We start from the raw sequence: 16,347 nt of genomic DNA, 5'->3' as shown, positions 1-16,347 counted from the left end.
ACACGGGCCTGTCGCTGTCCCGCTCCCCAGGGACAGCAGCTGGGGTGTCCCCGGCCAGGAGCGAGGTGTGCCCTCCGTGCCATCCTCGTGCTGACGGTGCCCCTTCCCGAAAAGTTCTTGCCACCGTCCCCTAAAGAGAGCAGGGCTCTCGGGGCATGCCTGCTCTCTGTGTCTGGGCAGCGCTGCGGGTTCAGGCCATGCCTTCAGAACCAGGAGCCCGTGTGGGCAGCGAGGGGCGACCACAGCGGGACGCGGGCTGGCAGCCGGCCGGGGGCGATTTTATTTGTTCCTTGTGTTGCTTTCCCTCAGATAACTCAGCGGCTGCCGCGCCGACGGTGCCCGTGCGGGGCTCTCGGGTCACCCATCCGGGCGCGACGGCGGCGGGCCCCGCTGCGCTTCGGGCGCGGCGTTGCCCGGCAACGGCCCCCGCCCCGCCCGCGCTCCCATAGCTACCGAGGCGGGCGGCGGCCATCTTGGCAGCGGCCATGAGCGGCTCCAGGGCGCGGGCGGCGGCGGCGGCGCCGGGGCCGGACAAGAAGCTGCCGCCGGGCTCCGCGGGGCCGCTCGGCCGCCTGCGGGGCCGACGCGGATCAGCCGATGCGCCGCCACGGCAGCCCTGGACCGAGTCCGAGTTACTGGCGCTGGAGACCGTCCGGCCCGAGCACGTCCTGGGGCTGTGCCGGGTGACGGAGAGTGAGTGCGGGCCGGTCCCCGCAGCGGCGGGGCTGCGCCGGCCGGGCCGGGCCCTCGGCTGGGGAGCGGCGGGGACGCGGCGGCTCGGGCGCGCTGGCCGCGGCGGCTCGGGGTGCGCCTCCCGGCAGCTCCCGTGCAACTTCCAGAAACTTTGAGGACTTCTGTGTTGTTTGCGGGTTTTGATTTGTTTGAGGGCTTTTTGGGTTTTTTTGTTTTTCCTCTGGACTGCTGATCTCTGCTTTTCTGTCCCGATCGCATCCCATTCTTGCTCTGCTACCTGGCACTTACCATGCCTTTGTTTCTCGCATCCTTAATTTTGTCCTGCTTTCATGGAGCTTCTGCAAAACAACGAGCAGTACATAGCTTATCGGGCTGGGGCTAACAAAAAGGCATTTGATAAGTGGTCACAGATGTTTTGAAATGTTACTATATTTTTTCTCTCTCTTCTAGATTATTTATGCAAACCTGAGGACAACATTTACAACATTGACTTCACCAGGTTTAAGATTCGGGACCTTGAAACTGGAACAGTACTTTTTGAAATTGCGAAGCCGTCTGCTTCAGGTACAGCATGCTAATGTTGTAGGGAGGATAGAGAGACTCAGAGAGCTGAGAGGTTACAATGCACGACCCATGCAAACTGAGCAGAAGGGTCCTTTGGCATATGTCCTGATGACTAAATTCCTCTCCTTTAAGTGCAGGACTGAGTTTATCTCTGCTGAGAAACTTCTGATAAAAATGTGATTATTGTTGAGTGGGAGAGAACTATTGACTGGCAATCTTCCTTTTTTGGGCTGGTTATAATAGAAATTAGTTAATGTGCATTGGCAGTTGTGAGGGGGTATATCCTGTGAGATTGAGGGGAGGGTGGCTCCAGTTCTGGAGCCACCATGGCTAGGCCAACTGTTATGCCAAGTCTTTTCTCTTTCACTTCGTGCCAGTGTAAGTCTCAGACCAGGTGTTAAATGTGTTTACATTCAGTACCTAAGCAGTAGGCAGCTTGTCCTGATATACCCACTAGCCACTATCACCTCAGGTGTACACAATGAGCAGAGTAACTCCTGGTTGGTTTTCTAGGTGTGTTCACTCCAGGTGTGTTTTCTAGAGCACGCTGAGGAGGATGACGATGACAGCAGTGAACTGGATGCAAGTGCAGGTCGCTTTGTTCGGTACCAGTTCACCCCAGCGTTTCTCCGTCTTCGGACTGTTGGTGCAACGTGAGTATGAGTTCATGAAAAGAAAGGAGAATTGGATGTTTACAAAGTGTTACTTGACAGTTTATAACAAAACTGGGTTGAAGACTTGAAGGAGCCTTTCTTAGACTACAAATATCAAACTCTCTGTAGGGAAGTCTTGTGTAGCCTCATACCCAAGGCTCTTCCTGATGGCTGTTTTTTTCCTGATTCTTCATGCAGAGTGGAATTCACAGTGGGAGAAAAGCCAGTGTCAAACTTTCGAATGATTGAGAGGCATTACTTCCGAGATCGCTTGCTGAAGAACTTTGATTTTGATTTTGGCTTCTGCATCCCCAGTAGCAGGAACACATGTGAACACATTTATGAATTCCCTCAGCTCTCAGAAGACCTTAGTAAGTACCTCCTTTTCCATACTGAGTGGTGTTTTGTTTGTGTGTGCATCTGCTCATTCTCTCCCTCTACTTGTGAAAGAAGTTGTGACTGGGATTGAGGGTAGAGGAACAAACAGATACAGGTTCCCAGTTTAGCAATGTGTAATCTTCTCTGAATTAGGAATTTGTGCTGCAAAGTCTCCTCCTTTGAAAATGAAAACCTAAGACATGTGCTAAGTCACAGGCTGCAAGAACTGATCAGAGTCACAGGACTGACATGCCTGATGCCTCATAGTGTAGCCCAGAAGAAAAGAAAACACTGAAGAAAGGGTTCTTTTTATAGCCACCCATCTGTTTTCTGCACTTGCTTGTTAGGGCTAGAGCCTCCTGCTTTGGAATAGAACTGGTTCTTCCCTGAGGTCTGTTTTTAAGCCTGCTAAGATCTCTGCAAATACAGATTGCACAGGGTATGTTTGACCTCAGGGGGTGGATAGAGCAGAGGCACGGGGGCCCTTCTGGGGCTGCCCGACTGTGGGGAAGGTTTGGGGTTTTCATCCCACCTGTGTACGTGTGGGGAGTGCCACAGACTCACTCCTTCTGTTTACAGACGTGATGGTTGCTTGGCTCCATTCATGGCTCTGGCAGTTTCTAAGTTTATTTTGAGTGAGGTTACTTCACTCCCCCTCTGTTTGCTTTTGACAGCACTTGTCCTGTGAATGGGAAGAAGGAAAAGGGCAGGCTGAGCCTTTGAAGTAAGCTCAGAAGAGCAGTTTGTTTCTCTTCCTTGGGTAGGGCAGAGCATCAGCCTAGTAAATCCAGTGGAGTGGCAGAGTCCTTTTATCCTGACTGTGGCTGGCTGTTGAATGTAATGGAGCTTTCTCTTTCACAGTCCGTCTGATGGTTGAAAACCCGTACGAGACGCGCTCGGACAGCTTTTACTTTGTGGACAACAAGTTGATTATGCACAACAAAGCCGACTATGCTTACAATGGAGGACAGTAATCATTCTGTGTGCTGGATGCTGTGATGCCCTTAACCATTCCAGATGTGCAGGAGTGGACTGGAGTTGCAGTCTCGTGCAACGAGGCTTCTTGCCAAACCTTTTCTCTGTGGATGAGGCTGAGAACATGAAGCAAAGATGACGGCTATTGAAAGGAAATCTCCCTGCAACACCTCTTTATCTGAGACTCAGCATTTCCTGCCTCTTCTTCTCTGTTCCTGGCTATCTTCTAATAACCTTGGTTAGGTCAGTGATCAGAGGGACTCCTAGACAATTCTTGCTCTTAGTCTTTCTAGTTAGGTTGCACCTTTAATGCTTCTGATGTTTCACTTCTTGGATGAATATCCTTTTTCAAGAGGTCAGATTGTTTGTGTTAAGCTATTTCTTAGCAAGAAAATCTTAACCCTTCAAGTAGCCAGTGATGCTTGAGGAGCAGATCTTTTATTCAGTTGGATATATAATCTCTTCAGTGGCGGTGATTTTGTTTGTTGCATTGCTGACATTGTTTTTTAGGGTGCATCCCAATATTCTCCAGTGGGAAAGAGACTAATTCACCTTCTAAGCAGTGCAGGAATATTCCATCTGCCTCTGGGGGCCTGAGCTGCCCCTAAGAACATTTAAGCTCTGTTTTGCCTGAGATTTCACTAGAGATAGGACATAGGGGAAAAAGGGGGATGCCCCTCTGATAGCATTTCTGTTTGAGCTTTTGTGAAGAAACTGTTGAATTTTGGAGTTCAGGGGTCAACCTTAGAGGTGATGTTAATCTCACTGTATTTACCATTTCTCCTTTTTCCCTTTATAGGATTTTTTGGCCCTTGCTACAGAATGTATTGCTTTTTAGGTAGACAGCACATTGTCAGCCTGGCTGGGGTGAAGGTGTCACTCTGGTGGGGCTTAGAGGAAAAAGGGAGAATGTGGAAAATCACTTGAAAAATGAGTAGGAAGCAGAGTTCAGTCTACACTTGTAAACCTGACTGGTTTGTCAGAGTTGCTGTGAGCAGCACCAGCTCATTTTCTTTGTTGCAGTGGAGATATTGATAGCTAAAAGCTTCCCAGGTCAGATCACTCAGTGTTACAGAGTGGGATCCTTGGAAAGTGAGAATGTACATGGTTCTCTTTTTCATTGTTCCCATCACTGCTCTGCCTGCTCAGCTGCTTATTTATGATTTAGGAAGTCATGCTGCCGAGGTTGATACCACAGCTGTGTTTGGGATCTGGCAATGGGAGATGGCATCATGCAGTGGGAAGAGGAGGACCAGCTGGGCAAGCTCCCAGCTGTGCAAAATCTCAGCTATCAAAACCTTTTTTCCCAACTGTGCAAAATCTCAGCTATAAAAACCTTTTTTGCCAGTTTTGCTGGCTCTCAAGACTGGTACTTTTCCTGTCCTCATGCTGGGCTGGTCAGTTGTGTCTCTTGTTGGGGCAGTTTAGGTTGTGTCTAGACTGGAGACCTTTTCTAATACTAGTTCCATTTGTTCTTGAGACAGTTAAAACCTAACTGTTCAGTGGTTACCTGTTGTGCTAAGAAGGATTCAGCATAGTTTGTGTTTTAGCAGGATTGAGTGGGGTGGACATCAGAGCCTAGAGCCTGTTCATTCAGACAGGAATAGGAAAACCACTGCCTTTACTTCCAGATTAGTGAAAGTAACTTTGGTGTGGAACATCAGCTGGCATCAGAGTAAGCAGTGAGAGTGTGTAGGGTAGCAGACATGAATGAATTTCCAGTTCTTAGGAAGATACTTAATTATGATTAACCACAACAAATGACCTGTTCTGGGTGGAGCATTAATCATGAGCAACCACAACAAATGTCTTGGGAATGTGGAGGGGCAAGGTCTGCCTGATGGAAAGATGAAGAACTATTCTGCCACCATCGATCCCCTCCAGCATCTCCACAGGCACTAATGCAATCTGGTTTAGGATCTTCAGGATTAGGTAAAGCTGCTGTTGAGGTGGACCTCGAGATGCCTCTTACAGTGAACACCTTCCACAGCCCTCGTGCTGTGCCTTTGAGGTGGGAAGCATTTGCTTTGCTCTAAGTTACTCATCACAAAGCAGAACTGCCTGGAAGTGTGTTTTTCACCCTGAAGTGTTCAGAAATAATGTCTGAAGAGCCTACTTGTTATTCCCTGGCAAATTTTAGCATATTGAACTGAATTTTGTAAGTAGTATAAATCCAGGTGCCTTTAAACGTTACTTTTATAACATTTTCTACATGAAGCAGCCCCTCGCTTTTCTTACGAGTGTGACGGTTCCCATCTGTTCCTCTCGCTGCTGTGAAGGTTCCTCAAAGGCGGACGGGCTCGTGACCGGGGCGGGCGGGGGCGCGCACGGGGCGGCGGGGGCGCGCACGGGGCGGCGGGGGCGCGCAGGGCGCGCGCGCCATCTGGCGGCTGCTGGCGGCGGGAGCGCGCCGCGGTGCCGGGTCCCGGTAGGAACGGAATTCCCGTCCTTGGCTGTCAGCAGCGGCGAGGAAACGGCACTTTCACACTGGTGAGTGTGTTAGCTGTTCAGCAATAAAAGGGAGAACTGGCGGAAAAACGAGCGACTCGCAGGCAGCAGTAGCACCCTGCGGTTTTTAGCTGAGTTCGTTTGCTTTGCCAATTCAGGTCTTTGCCCTAAAAGCATGCTGCAGGATAAAGTCCCTCCAAGAGGGCAACCCAGCACTGAAAAAGTTGGTTGTAGTTCAGAAAGTCAGGGATTTCCAAACTTCTGTCCCTACTTTAGTAGCTTAACTAGGATTCTTTTTCTCTTAGGTACTTTCTATAAAGCCTCTTTTCCTTGTGGCAGGGATGATTTCTTTGGTAAACGTGGTTTAGCAGACCGGTTTCCTTCTGGAGTGTGTGCTCTGGGTCAAAGCTACTCATGCCAGTGAGCTTGGAAGAAATTCCACTGGGATCACATCCTTGACAGGTGGATGGTCAGTTGTAACCTGGTGCTGCAGGCAAAGGAGATGCTTTCAGTATCACTTGGATACTGAGCAAGGAAAAAGGTATCAAAGACTGCTTCTCTCAGGTTTTGTGCTGAGTTGGAAAAACAAAAAAGTTGGGACCATACTGTGTTCTGCTCAAAAATTCAAAAGAAAGGGACCAAACCCACAGACTCATAGTATGTTTTTTCCAGTATTTGTCCTCTTATTAACCGGGACCTCTTTTTCCCATTTGTGAGGCAAGGGCTTTGGATCCATGCCAGCAAACTTCCTGGAGAGCTATTTTCATACCTTGAGTGTTGAATATATACTGCACCTTGTGAAGGAAGGTCATCTCTTGTATGGACTGGGTACTTCTGTCCTTGTCCTCAGTTTTCGGTAGGAAATGTCTTGTGTGTGTACTTGAGGATTTTCAATGTCTCTTGTTGCCGAGGAGCAGCAGCCTCTTCTCTGGTGCTTGGGGATGCTTATTCCATTATCTGAGGGTTCAGGAAGGATAAAACAAGTGTTTAGTAGTCAGAAATGAAGGAGGAAGGTGGTGGTGGAGCTGTAAAATCCAAATGTAGCAGCTCTACTTCTCAGCTCTGTGTTCCATCACGTCTTCAGCTGTTTCCCAGTATTCTGCCCTGCTCTCCTGTGACACGGAGCTAGCCCAGAGCCTGGCTCGCTGTCGGCTGTGACCTCGGACATGAACACTGCTGTCTCTTGTCCTTGCCGAGGACAAGGCTGAGTGATGGCAGCCTGGTGGAGTCAGCCCCTCTTCGTCTCCAGCAGCCGGAGAATGAACACCAGCAGACGCCCTCCCCGCCTGCAGGATCCCAGTGCTGTTACAGGGCACGGATTTGTATCTCGCGTGCGGCCCTGGCGCTGCTGCCGCGTGGACTTCTCTGTGCTGTCCCGTTCGGACGCTGCTCCCGCGGCCGTGGCAGCGCCGCGGGGCTGTCCCGGTGGCCGGGGTGTCCCCGCGGGGCTGTCCCGGTGGCCGGGGTGTCCCCGCGGTGCCGCTGTGTTCGTAGGCCCGTGGTTTTGTCACCAGCAGTAGCAATAAAGGACCTTCCCCTCCATTCCCTTCGCTCCTCTCCTTTGCTCCCGCTCCCCGCGGCCCGGCGGCCCTGCAGGGCGGGGCCGCGCCGCCAGGGGGCGCACGCGCGGCCCGCGCTCCCTCAGGCGGCGATGGCGGCGGCGGCGATGGCGGCGGTCGCGTCCCGCTGCGGCGGCGGCGGCGGAGCCGCCCGGGGTGAGGGCGGCGGTCGCGGCTTCTCTCTGCTGCGGCCGCTCGGGGGGGCCGCGGGGCACCCGGGAGGGGCGGGAAGGGGCCGCGGCCTGCGCGGGAGATGGCGTCCCGGCGCCCTTCAGGACCTGGCTGAGGCGAGTGCCCTCGGGCACGGGAGTGGCGCCGCCCTCCAGCCGGGCCGCAGCGGAGGCCGCGGGGCGCGGGAAGTGCCCGGGGTGGGGGGGCCCTCAGAGCCCCTCACGGGCCCGCGCCCGCCCCAGGCCCGCTGTGAGTCCCCTCCCCGCTTGCAGCGCTGGCCCTGCGGTGCCGCCGGCTGCACACCGTGTACCAGAGCGCGGAGCTGCCCGAGACACACCAGATGCTGCGGCAGATGGTCCGGGACTTCGCAGAGAAGGAGCTGATGCCGCTTGCAGCGCAGCTGGACAAGGAGCATCGCTTCCCGGCCGAGCAGGTGGGTGCCAGGGTTGGGAAGGCACGGCTAGGGGCCCTCTTCCTGGTGCCATGGGGCAGGAATACTCGGACTGAGGCAGAATGTATATCCTGCTCTGGTTTAGCAGAAAATATAAGTTTAGAGCAGCTCGTTGCTCTGAATGTGGACGTTGTAATTCCCACAGGACATTTTGAGCTCTTCACTTTTGTGTTTCTCTGTATCTGACTTTAGTACCACTGAGTTTTTAGTTATCTTACCAACTTATTTGTGGGACTAATTAATAAAATTAATCAAATACTTTTGCAGACTGCACATAATAGTTTATGGTGAGGAATCATAGATTACGTGAACACATTGCAGATAGTGAAAAAAAGCGATCAGGGGGTACATGCTGCTCATCCTCTGGGGCTGTGAATAAATCGAAATTCCAGCCAAACCAGTGATTTCTCATATGGAAAGACACACCAGTGTGCATGTTAAGCAATGAAATACAAAGCTCCAGCAAAACAGATCTTGTTACATTAGCCAAGAGACTCCAGGCAAACACTGTCGGAGGCATGAGAGTTTTGTCACATTCTCCTTTCTATTAAGGTATAAGGACGGTAGACAGGAAAGTCACACTTACCCTAAGGAAGAAAATAACTTTACTCACTGTTCTCATCTGAGAATTTTACATTTGATTCTGAGTCTTTTGACTTGAATATGTAGGGGAAAGTTCAAGATGCAAACGTGTTTAATAAGATGAAGCAACACACATAGAATCAGTGTCTTGTTCATCTTCTGTATTTAATGTGGAAAATTGGCGTTTTGGGTGCCCACATAGGAGGGGAAATTATGTATCTAAAAATTCTCCCTGGTTCCTCTAAAAGCAAGCAGAGGTTTATGGTGGCAAAGCAGGGGGTCTAGCTGGGGAACTTGGGGTCGATTTATTGCAATGTAATTAAAAAATTCTCTGGGAAGCAAGGTCTGGCTTTATTGGGAATGAAAAAAATCACCTTGCCACCACTGTTTTCTGCAGTCATTCATTCTGTAAAATTTTTCCTTTGTGCAGTCCTAGGCTGAAGCTCAGCAGACTCAAAGGTAAAGTTCTGATGATTTTTATCAGCTAGATTTCCCATTTCTACTGACAGGAGACATGCAAGGGTAGATCTTTGGTGGGAGGATGGAGAAATGCTGGTGGAGTTCTGTCTCTGTATTTCACCGTCAGAAAGCTCCCCTCTTCCCAGTACTGAAGAAAGCTCTAAACAAGCAAGACCTAAACAACAGTGACTGCATACAGCTCCTGCTAAGACACTGGGATCTGGGGACACTTAGCAGTTTGTTCAGATTCCCATTTCACTAGGAATTTTGTGCATCTTTTCCTCTGGGTGTAGCCCTCTCACGACATGTCTTGCTCCCCATGTGTCTGTATTTGCTGGCACACTGGTGCTGCAGAGGATGGGACCTGTCCATTCCCCATGTGCAGGTGAAGAAGATGGGTGGCTTGGGGCTGCTGGCTATGGACGTGCCAGAGAAGTACAAAGGAGCAGGCCTTGACTACCTAGCCTATTCCATCGCTGTGGAGGAGATCAGCAGGGGCTGCGCGTCCACGGGTGTCATCGTCAGCGTCAATAACGTGAGTGTGGGGGCAGGCATGGAGCGAGGTTGGCATGGCAGAGGGGTGTTTGGGAGAAGTGGATGTGTTCCTGTGGTGGGTTCTCTGGTGTGTTGGAGAGCACATTAGAGAGCTACTCGATTGTTTGTACCTTCAAGAGGCACTAACAGCACTAAATTCTTAAAGTCCCTGTATTTAGGGCCAATACTCAAGTTTGGCTCCGAAGAGCAGAAGCACCAGTGGATTTCTCCCTTCACCAGCGGAGAGAAAATTGGATGTTTTGCCCTCAGTGAGCCAGGTGATGTGACTGTTATGGTCCCTATTGCAAAGAACATGGTGTAGCTTCTTTCTTTGGTCAGGTATAGGATGACTTTGAGGTCTTTGGAACTGGAACAGTTTGTAGAAGGGTGGGTTATAGCAGTTTTGTGTGAGTGGAGTCTCAGTACCCAAGATATGAATTGTCATCTTATGGTCCCTGCTGAAAATACTCACTCCGTGTGAGCAGAGCTCTGGACAACATCTTGCACATACGGGCCTTTGCCTGTTCTGTGGGGGGAACAGTGGGTGTGACACTGCCACAGTTCAAGAGGTGCCTTGAGCTGATGGGGTGCAGGTGTGGGGTGGGTTTGCCCCCAGTGTCACCAGTGACCTGAGACTTGTTTTCTGTTGCTTTGCTCAGGAAACGGCAGCGACGCGGGTGCAGCCTCCACTATGGCGCGCCTGGATGGGGATGAGTGGGTTCTGAACGGTACCAAGGCCTGGATCACCAACGCCTGGGACGCCTCGGCCACAGTGGTGTTTGCTACTACGGATAAATCTCTGAAGCACAAGGTGTGATAGTTTGTATCAGTCAGGAAAAAGGCATGGCAGTGAAGGAGTTTTGGAGAAGCACTTTGCCATGGCTGGGGCTCTGTTTTTAGAACCGTGCAGGCATTGACCAGAAGAGGGGCTGATGTGCACTGGTTTTGTTTTGTCTCAGCTCTCCTCTCCCTCCTCCTGGTTACCTGGACATGTGGCTTTTATGTAAAATGGAGGGAACCTGCTGACAGCCAAGGAAGTGGGAAGGTAAGACACCATTGCTAAGAGTTTGGGTCTTGTTGCAGGGCATTAGTGCATTCCTGGTTCCCATGCCAACAGCTGGGCTGTCACTGGGGAAGAAAGAAGACAAACTGGGAATCCGAGCCTCTTCCACTGCTAACCTGATATTTGAGGACTGCCGAATACCCAAGGCAAACCTCCTCGGGCAGCCAGGAATGGGCTTCAAAATTGCCATGGTAAGAGAGGGATGGGGTGCAGCTGTGAGTGTGTACAGCTGTAACTCCCAGGCTTACCGTTTTGTAAACCATTTCCAGAGGCAGTCACTTCAGTGAGGAGTGCTTTCATAAGATGTTTTGTGTCATGTTAAGCTGTTGGCCCTTCTTGCCAGCATGGGAGGAATCATTCCCAGAGCTTGATGAATGTTTAATTTACACAGATTTTTGACAGCACTTCTATTGTGGCAGTTTTCAGCTGGAGCAGCTGATACCACTGAGTTGCTGTGTCAACAGGGGGGAGTATGTTTTAATCTTTCTTCTTTCCCAATCCTCTGTTCCTCCAGTTGTACCCATAGATAAAGGGAAAACATGGCATTTCCCCATGTGAGTACTGTGGCAGAGGAAAGTTGTCCTGGAGGCCCACAGCAACTTCTGCAGAGTGTCTCAAGGTGAATGACAGCTGAGTTATGGTGTGCATGTGACTTCTGAGGAGGAGAAAGGCAGCTGGGAACAGCTTTTTTTTTCCTGCAGAGAAGCACTGTCCTTTTACAGTGGTCATTGCTCTTTCTGGAGGGGCAAAACACCCTTTGTTAGCCTGACATTTTGAGTTGAGCTCCCTGGAGCAGAGCCCATTCCATTATGTCCAGAACTAAAAGTGGTTGGTGACTGACAGGTTCTTTTAAAGACCTTCAGCCTAGGGTTGAGAAGATAAAGCCTTTTTTCCCTGTGCTGCAATTTCTTCTTGTGCACAGAGGGGCAGAGTAGGTGTTCGAGCTAAGTCAGGTAATTGACTGGGTTCACTAATGAGTTTGAAAAATGCTTTCACATGTGTGTCCAAACGATGAGGGTAAAAAAGGAAAATTGACCAGATTTCCAAAGTAAAATCAGCTGCAGAGTGTGTTGGGTCTGCTTGAGTTCTTCCAGCCCCTTCCAGAGCAGATCCTTGTTGTGCTGCTTCCCTTATTTTGCTCCCTCTGTTTTTCTCCCAGCTAATAAGCAATCCCTCTCCTTTCTCCTTCTATTGTTGAACTCTTGCCTTCTCTCTGCAGTGGCAGTGTTTGTTACAGCTCTCTATTCCTACATAACTGGGAACACTGTGAATCAAGGAGGTCTCTGACCAGAGGATTTTAAGGCTACAGCAGCTTTCCAGCTACATCAGAAATGTGTGTGTACAAGTATGACTTGACTTACATGTATTTTGTGTCTTTCTCAGCAAACTCTGGATGGAGGAAGGATTGGTATTGCCTCACAGGCACTTGGAATAGCACAGGCAGCTCTGGACTGTGCTGTGGATTATGCTGAGAAGAGAATGGCCTTTGGGTCACCCATCACAAAGCTTCAGGCAGTACAGGTAGGAGGAGGGCACACTGTGCAGTTCCACAGGGTGCTGGGGCTGGTGGAAAGTGTGTGTGTGGGTTTGGTATCAGGCACACAGTGCACTTTGTGCTGTCTGGGATAAACAGGGTGATAATTCTGTTTTCAAAAGCTAAAACTAATTGTTGGGACAGAGGCTCCTTTTCCTTAGATGGCCCCAGGGGTGGAAGAATTCAGCTGTCCCCTTGTGCAGGCAGAGGCCCTGGGCCAAAGGCAGTGTTTGTTGTTGCAGTTCAAGCTGGCAGACATGGCTGTAGCCTTGGAGGGTGCGCGCCTGCTGACCTGGAGAGCTGCTATGCTGAAGGACAATGGAAAGCCCTTCACTAAGGTATTTCCAGCCCTGCTTTTGTCCAGCAGCCACAGCACAGCACACAGGCTCAAAGCCATAGAGCATTGCTGTGCTCAGTGCCTGCCCAGCCAGCGCCGCTGGGGTCTAACCCCCAGCAGCTCCTTGGGCCCACTGCCCACCCTTGGGCACCTCCTGAGTTCAGCACTGGTTGTAGCCAAGGGGAGAGGGGTGGCTGCTCTCAGCTGGCACCAGCATCAGGCCTGTCTCTCTGCACAGCTGCTCTGTGAGCATTCAAGCTCCTTGTGCAGGTGAGGGGGTCCTTTTTGTGACAGCTGTACTCTCAGTGATGTTTTCCTTCCCCAAAGGAAGCGGCAATGGCCAAACTGGCTGCATCAGAGGCTGCAACATCCATTGCTCATAAGGTAACTGTCAATTGACAATTCTGACATATGTCATGTGGGAAGGGACCTTGGATGTCTTACAAGTGCTCTGGGAAGATGGGATGGAATTTACTAATTTATATTTGAAATACACCAACCAAAGCAAGCAACCAACCCTATGGCTGAAGCCGTTTAGCACAACCATCTTCACAGGTTGTGGGGAAGTAGGAGGATGGCAGGGGTTTATACTGGCCTGTGGCAGCTGTATTGTTTAAGTGACCTGTGCCTGCTGCTGTCCAAGGCAGTGGCAGTTTTAAGAAGGGGCAGCAATGTGGGAGAGAGCATGGGGCCACTAGTCATCATCACTGCACCTGGATGAGATCCTCTGTTCCTTGGTTTAGTGCCCCTGGCTTTCATAAAGGTATCTTAGAATATGGATCGCTAGCAGATACATCTGAAGCAATTACTTGCCCATCTGGAATATCCATATTGTTCTTGTCGAGATCAATCCTGTGTATTCCTATGATCACAAATGAGCTGCAGTCATCCCCGTATGTCCCACCTCCCCATTATGCTTGCAGTGAGCTCAATTACTCTTAAAACGGCTGTTTGTGCACATGTGCATTCTGTAGAAAACAGATTTCTTGACTCCACTTTCTTTCTAAGCTGCTGCCTTTGTTTCAGGCTATCCAGATCCTGGGCGGGATGGGCTACGTGACAGAGATGCCAGCGGAACGGCACTACCGCGACGCTCGGATCACCGAGATCTATGAGGGGACCAGTGAGATCCAGAGACTGGTGATTGCAGGCCAGCTGCTGAAGGCCTACCGAGGCTGAGGGAGCTGCCCCAAGTGTGTTGTAATGGTGCATAGTGATGGAGTTTGACCCTCTTGAATGAAGCTGTTGATGGAGGTTTTCCTCACCAATGGCTAACTGACCCTCTAGTTAAAATGTGCTGATTCTTCTTTGGACAAAGTGTGGCGCACTGAGGATGGACTGAGGTTTGTAAGTGATGGCTGTGAGTGCAGGAAGGAGGAGGCAACCTGTGCTCATAGGGCAGCCTGAGGCTTTTGCTAAATGGGACTATTTGAATGGCTTGGTAGTGGCAAAATGACAGTACTTGCCAGCCACTGCCTGTTTTGCTAAATTTGTCACTACATGGCACTGGATAACCAGTGCCAGAGTTAAGAGATGCTGCGAGCCATGACCCCTGGGCCCTGCTTCAGGCTGCTGGTCATGTGCCTCTGCAGATCAGACTTCAGTGGAGTTCAGGTGTGGGATGCAGCTGTCTGTGAGCTCCTAATGGGACAGCCCTGCACAGGGCTCTTCTCACTTCCAGCAGGAGAGGAGCCAGACAGGAGGACATGCAGGGACAACCCCCACACAGAAGAATCTGAGCAGAGACTGTAGTTGCTGTATGCACAGATTTGAAAACACAAATAATTCCTCGATCTGGGCCAGCAGGGCCCAGCACCTGCTCACGCAGCTGCTCTGGGATGTAGGGATAGAAGCAAAAGAAAGCAAAGAGGCAGTGCCTAGGACTACTTCATAAAAAAACCCAACCGAACGAAAAAACCCCTCTGCTCCCAAATCTGCTTCTGCAGTATCATCAGGAAAGGAAGTGCCTCATAGGGCAGTAACAGCTTTTAATCTTGACATGTTCTGGGCAACGAGGAAATGAAGAGATGACACGCAAACCTCACCAGGAAGCTTTAGCAGTAGCACATCCTCAATCACTGATCATTGGTAAGACATTAACTTTAGGAGCATCAACAGCCAAAGGAAAAGCTCTAAACCCAGAAGAAGAGGGAGAGGATTAAGATGAGAGCCGATGTGGTCTGGTCTGCCTCCTTGTCCAAAGAAGTACACTAGAGGGAAATGGTTATTTTCCTGTGGTGCCATTAATTTAGACTTGTGTGCAGAGAAGAGCAGGATTCTGTTACACGAGCAAGCAGAGAAGACAAATAAAACCTGATTTTAAAGGACCATCACTCCCTCATTTTTTTTTTCCAATGCAAATGTGAATTAACTTAGAGTAATTTCTTCAAGTCCCAAGATGCAGGAGCAGAAACCAGTAGGGCCTGCATGCACCAGTGAGACCAGTTCTTAGTGAGGTCAGTCATCCCTGTGCAGAGCGCTGGAGGGCAACAGCATGTTGGGGCAAGGGCCTCAAGTACTGAGTTTCTCCTTGTTCTACTGTGCGTAAGGATTGACAGAACTTGCCACAGGAGCATTACTACTGGAAAATCATTCCTATGACCTTGAATGTGCTGTAAATTATGGAGGGCTTCTCTGGATGAAGCTTGATTTCAGCCTATATTCCCTCTTTGATTGCTGCAGTGATGGTACCTGAAGATGTGGAGATACTATTTTACATTAACTTCTCCTTGCAGCCACTCAGAACAGGACCTGCAGGGATGTGAGGACTTCAGCAATGCAGAGTTCCTGTTACGCTGCGCTCCAGCTGAATCCCCAGTGAGCCAGCACTGTCAGTCACACTTCTGCCAGCCCATTTCCCCTCTCGTCCAGGTGCTTCTCTTAGATCTGCTGTGCTGTCAGTGCTTGCTGATGCCCCTCTTCACCCTCAGCCTCCCTCATTACCAGCTCTAATTTGCTACAGTTTCTCTGCAGAGCAGAATGAAACCATCGCTGTCACCCACTGTGCTGGCTGTGATCACCTCAGCTGACAGAGAGAGAACTTACTTAGGTAGCAAAAAAAAAAAAAAAAAAAAGTGTGCAAAAGCTTTCAAACAAAAGCTTTCTGGAAGTTTTTCCCTGCTGCCACAAGGTTCAGCAAGAGCACTCGGTGCCCTGTGACACTGCACTGCTTTGGGGGTAAAACAGCATGATTACACACACAATGTCCTAGAGCTCCCGGAGCAAAGCAGTGGCTTTGCTCAGAGCAAGATACTTCAAGCTTACTCCTCGCTGCTGCCTGCTGAGAACTTTGTGTGATGAGTGTGTCTGCTCCTCAGGGCTGTTGCAGAGGAACTGCTGAAAGGGCAAAACACAAACGAGTTTTGCAGCATTAAATCAGCAGCTCTTAACCAAGCCACCCTCAGACAGCACAAACCCAGGTGTGGGCAGGGCCAGGCTCTGCTTGGAGAAAAGGGTCTGTTCACAGGTGAAGCCCCACCTTTCTCTCAACTGCCAAACTCAGCTAGCATTGCAAAGCTGGGGCACAGAGATGGGAAAATCAGGTTGTACATAAATTAGAAACAAGTGGGGAAAGAGATAAGTCACTTTTCAAGAACAAAAGCTACACTTCTCAAGGACTTTGTGGTTTTGCCCCATAATGCTCTAGGAGTACATGAAACTGGTTATGAGGCATGAAGCAGGTGGAGCCTGAACTAGAATCCTTTCTTAGAAAACATAGTTACAGTAACTAGGAGTTCCTGCCGTGCCCTAGAACTGATAGCTTTTGTATCATGTAGCTCAGACTCTTCCTTGTGAGTTCCCTACAGACTAAAGGGAGATGAGCTGATCTGAAAAAAAGACAAATTTATTCTGATTTTAAATTAGATCTTTGCTTCACCTAAGTTGAGAGCCCTCTTAGCACAGACCTGGCAACAGCCATGCATTCAGGTTATGTTGGAATTTGGGA

The 16,347-nt window shown here is 50.1% G+C and overlaps 2 protein-coding genes across 3 annotated transcripts; both read left to right on the top strand.

Moving 5' to 3' along the window:
• Window positions 1-437: 437 nt before the first annotated feature.
• UNC119B (unc-119 lipid binding chaperone B) lies at window positions 438-5,480 on the top strand. Its single transcript, XM_030285819.4, has 5 exons — window positions 438-693; window positions 1,144-1,257; window positions 1,799-1,910; window positions 2,109-2,281; window positions 3,150-5,480. The coding sequence occupies exons 1-5, from the start codon at window positions 486-488 to the stop codon at window positions 3,260-3,262; spliced, it is 720 nt and encodes a 239-aa protein (XP_030141679.2). The 5' UTR covers window positions 438-485; the 3' UTR covers window positions 3,263-5,480.
• Window positions 5,481-7,308: 1,828 nt separating this feature from the next.
• Window positions 7,309-14,729, top strand: ACADS (acyl-CoA dehydrogenase short chain). 2 transcript variants are annotated; one of them, XM_072936216.1, is made up of 11 exons: window positions 7,355-7,426; window positions 7,714-7,874; window positions 8,905-8,933; window positions 9,319-9,468; window positions 9,634-9,745; window positions 10,127-10,278; window positions 10,551-10,721; window positions 11,914-12,051; window positions 12,307-12,402; window positions 12,729-12,785; window positions 13,428-14,729. In XM_072936216.1, exons 4-11 carry the CDS (start codon window positions 9,328-9,330, stop codon window positions 13,578-13,580), a joined length of 1,020 nt encoding a protein of 339 aa, XP_072792317.1. In that variant the 5' UTR covers window positions 7,355-7,426; window positions 7,714-7,874; window positions 8,905-8,933; window positions 9,319-9,327; the 3' UTR covers window positions 13,581-14,729. The 2 variants fall into 2 exon arrangements, with proteins under 2 accessions (XP_002199716.4, XP_072792317.1); XM_002199680.7 differs by lacking the exon at window positions 8,905-8,933 and having other exon boundaries at window positions 7,309-7,426.
• Window positions 14,730-16,347: the final 1,618 nt, after the last annotated feature.

The sequence above is a fragment of the Taeniopygia guttata genome, chromosome 15 (genome assembly GCF_048771995.1).
Source record: "Taeniopygia guttata chromosome 15, bTaeGut7.mat, whole genome shotgun sequence".
NCBI classification, from domain to species: Eukaryota; Metazoa; Chordata; class Aves; order Passeriformes; family Estrildidae; genus Taeniopygia; species Taeniopygia guttata.
This window is presented reverse-complemented; position numbering and strand designations above follow the sequence as displayed.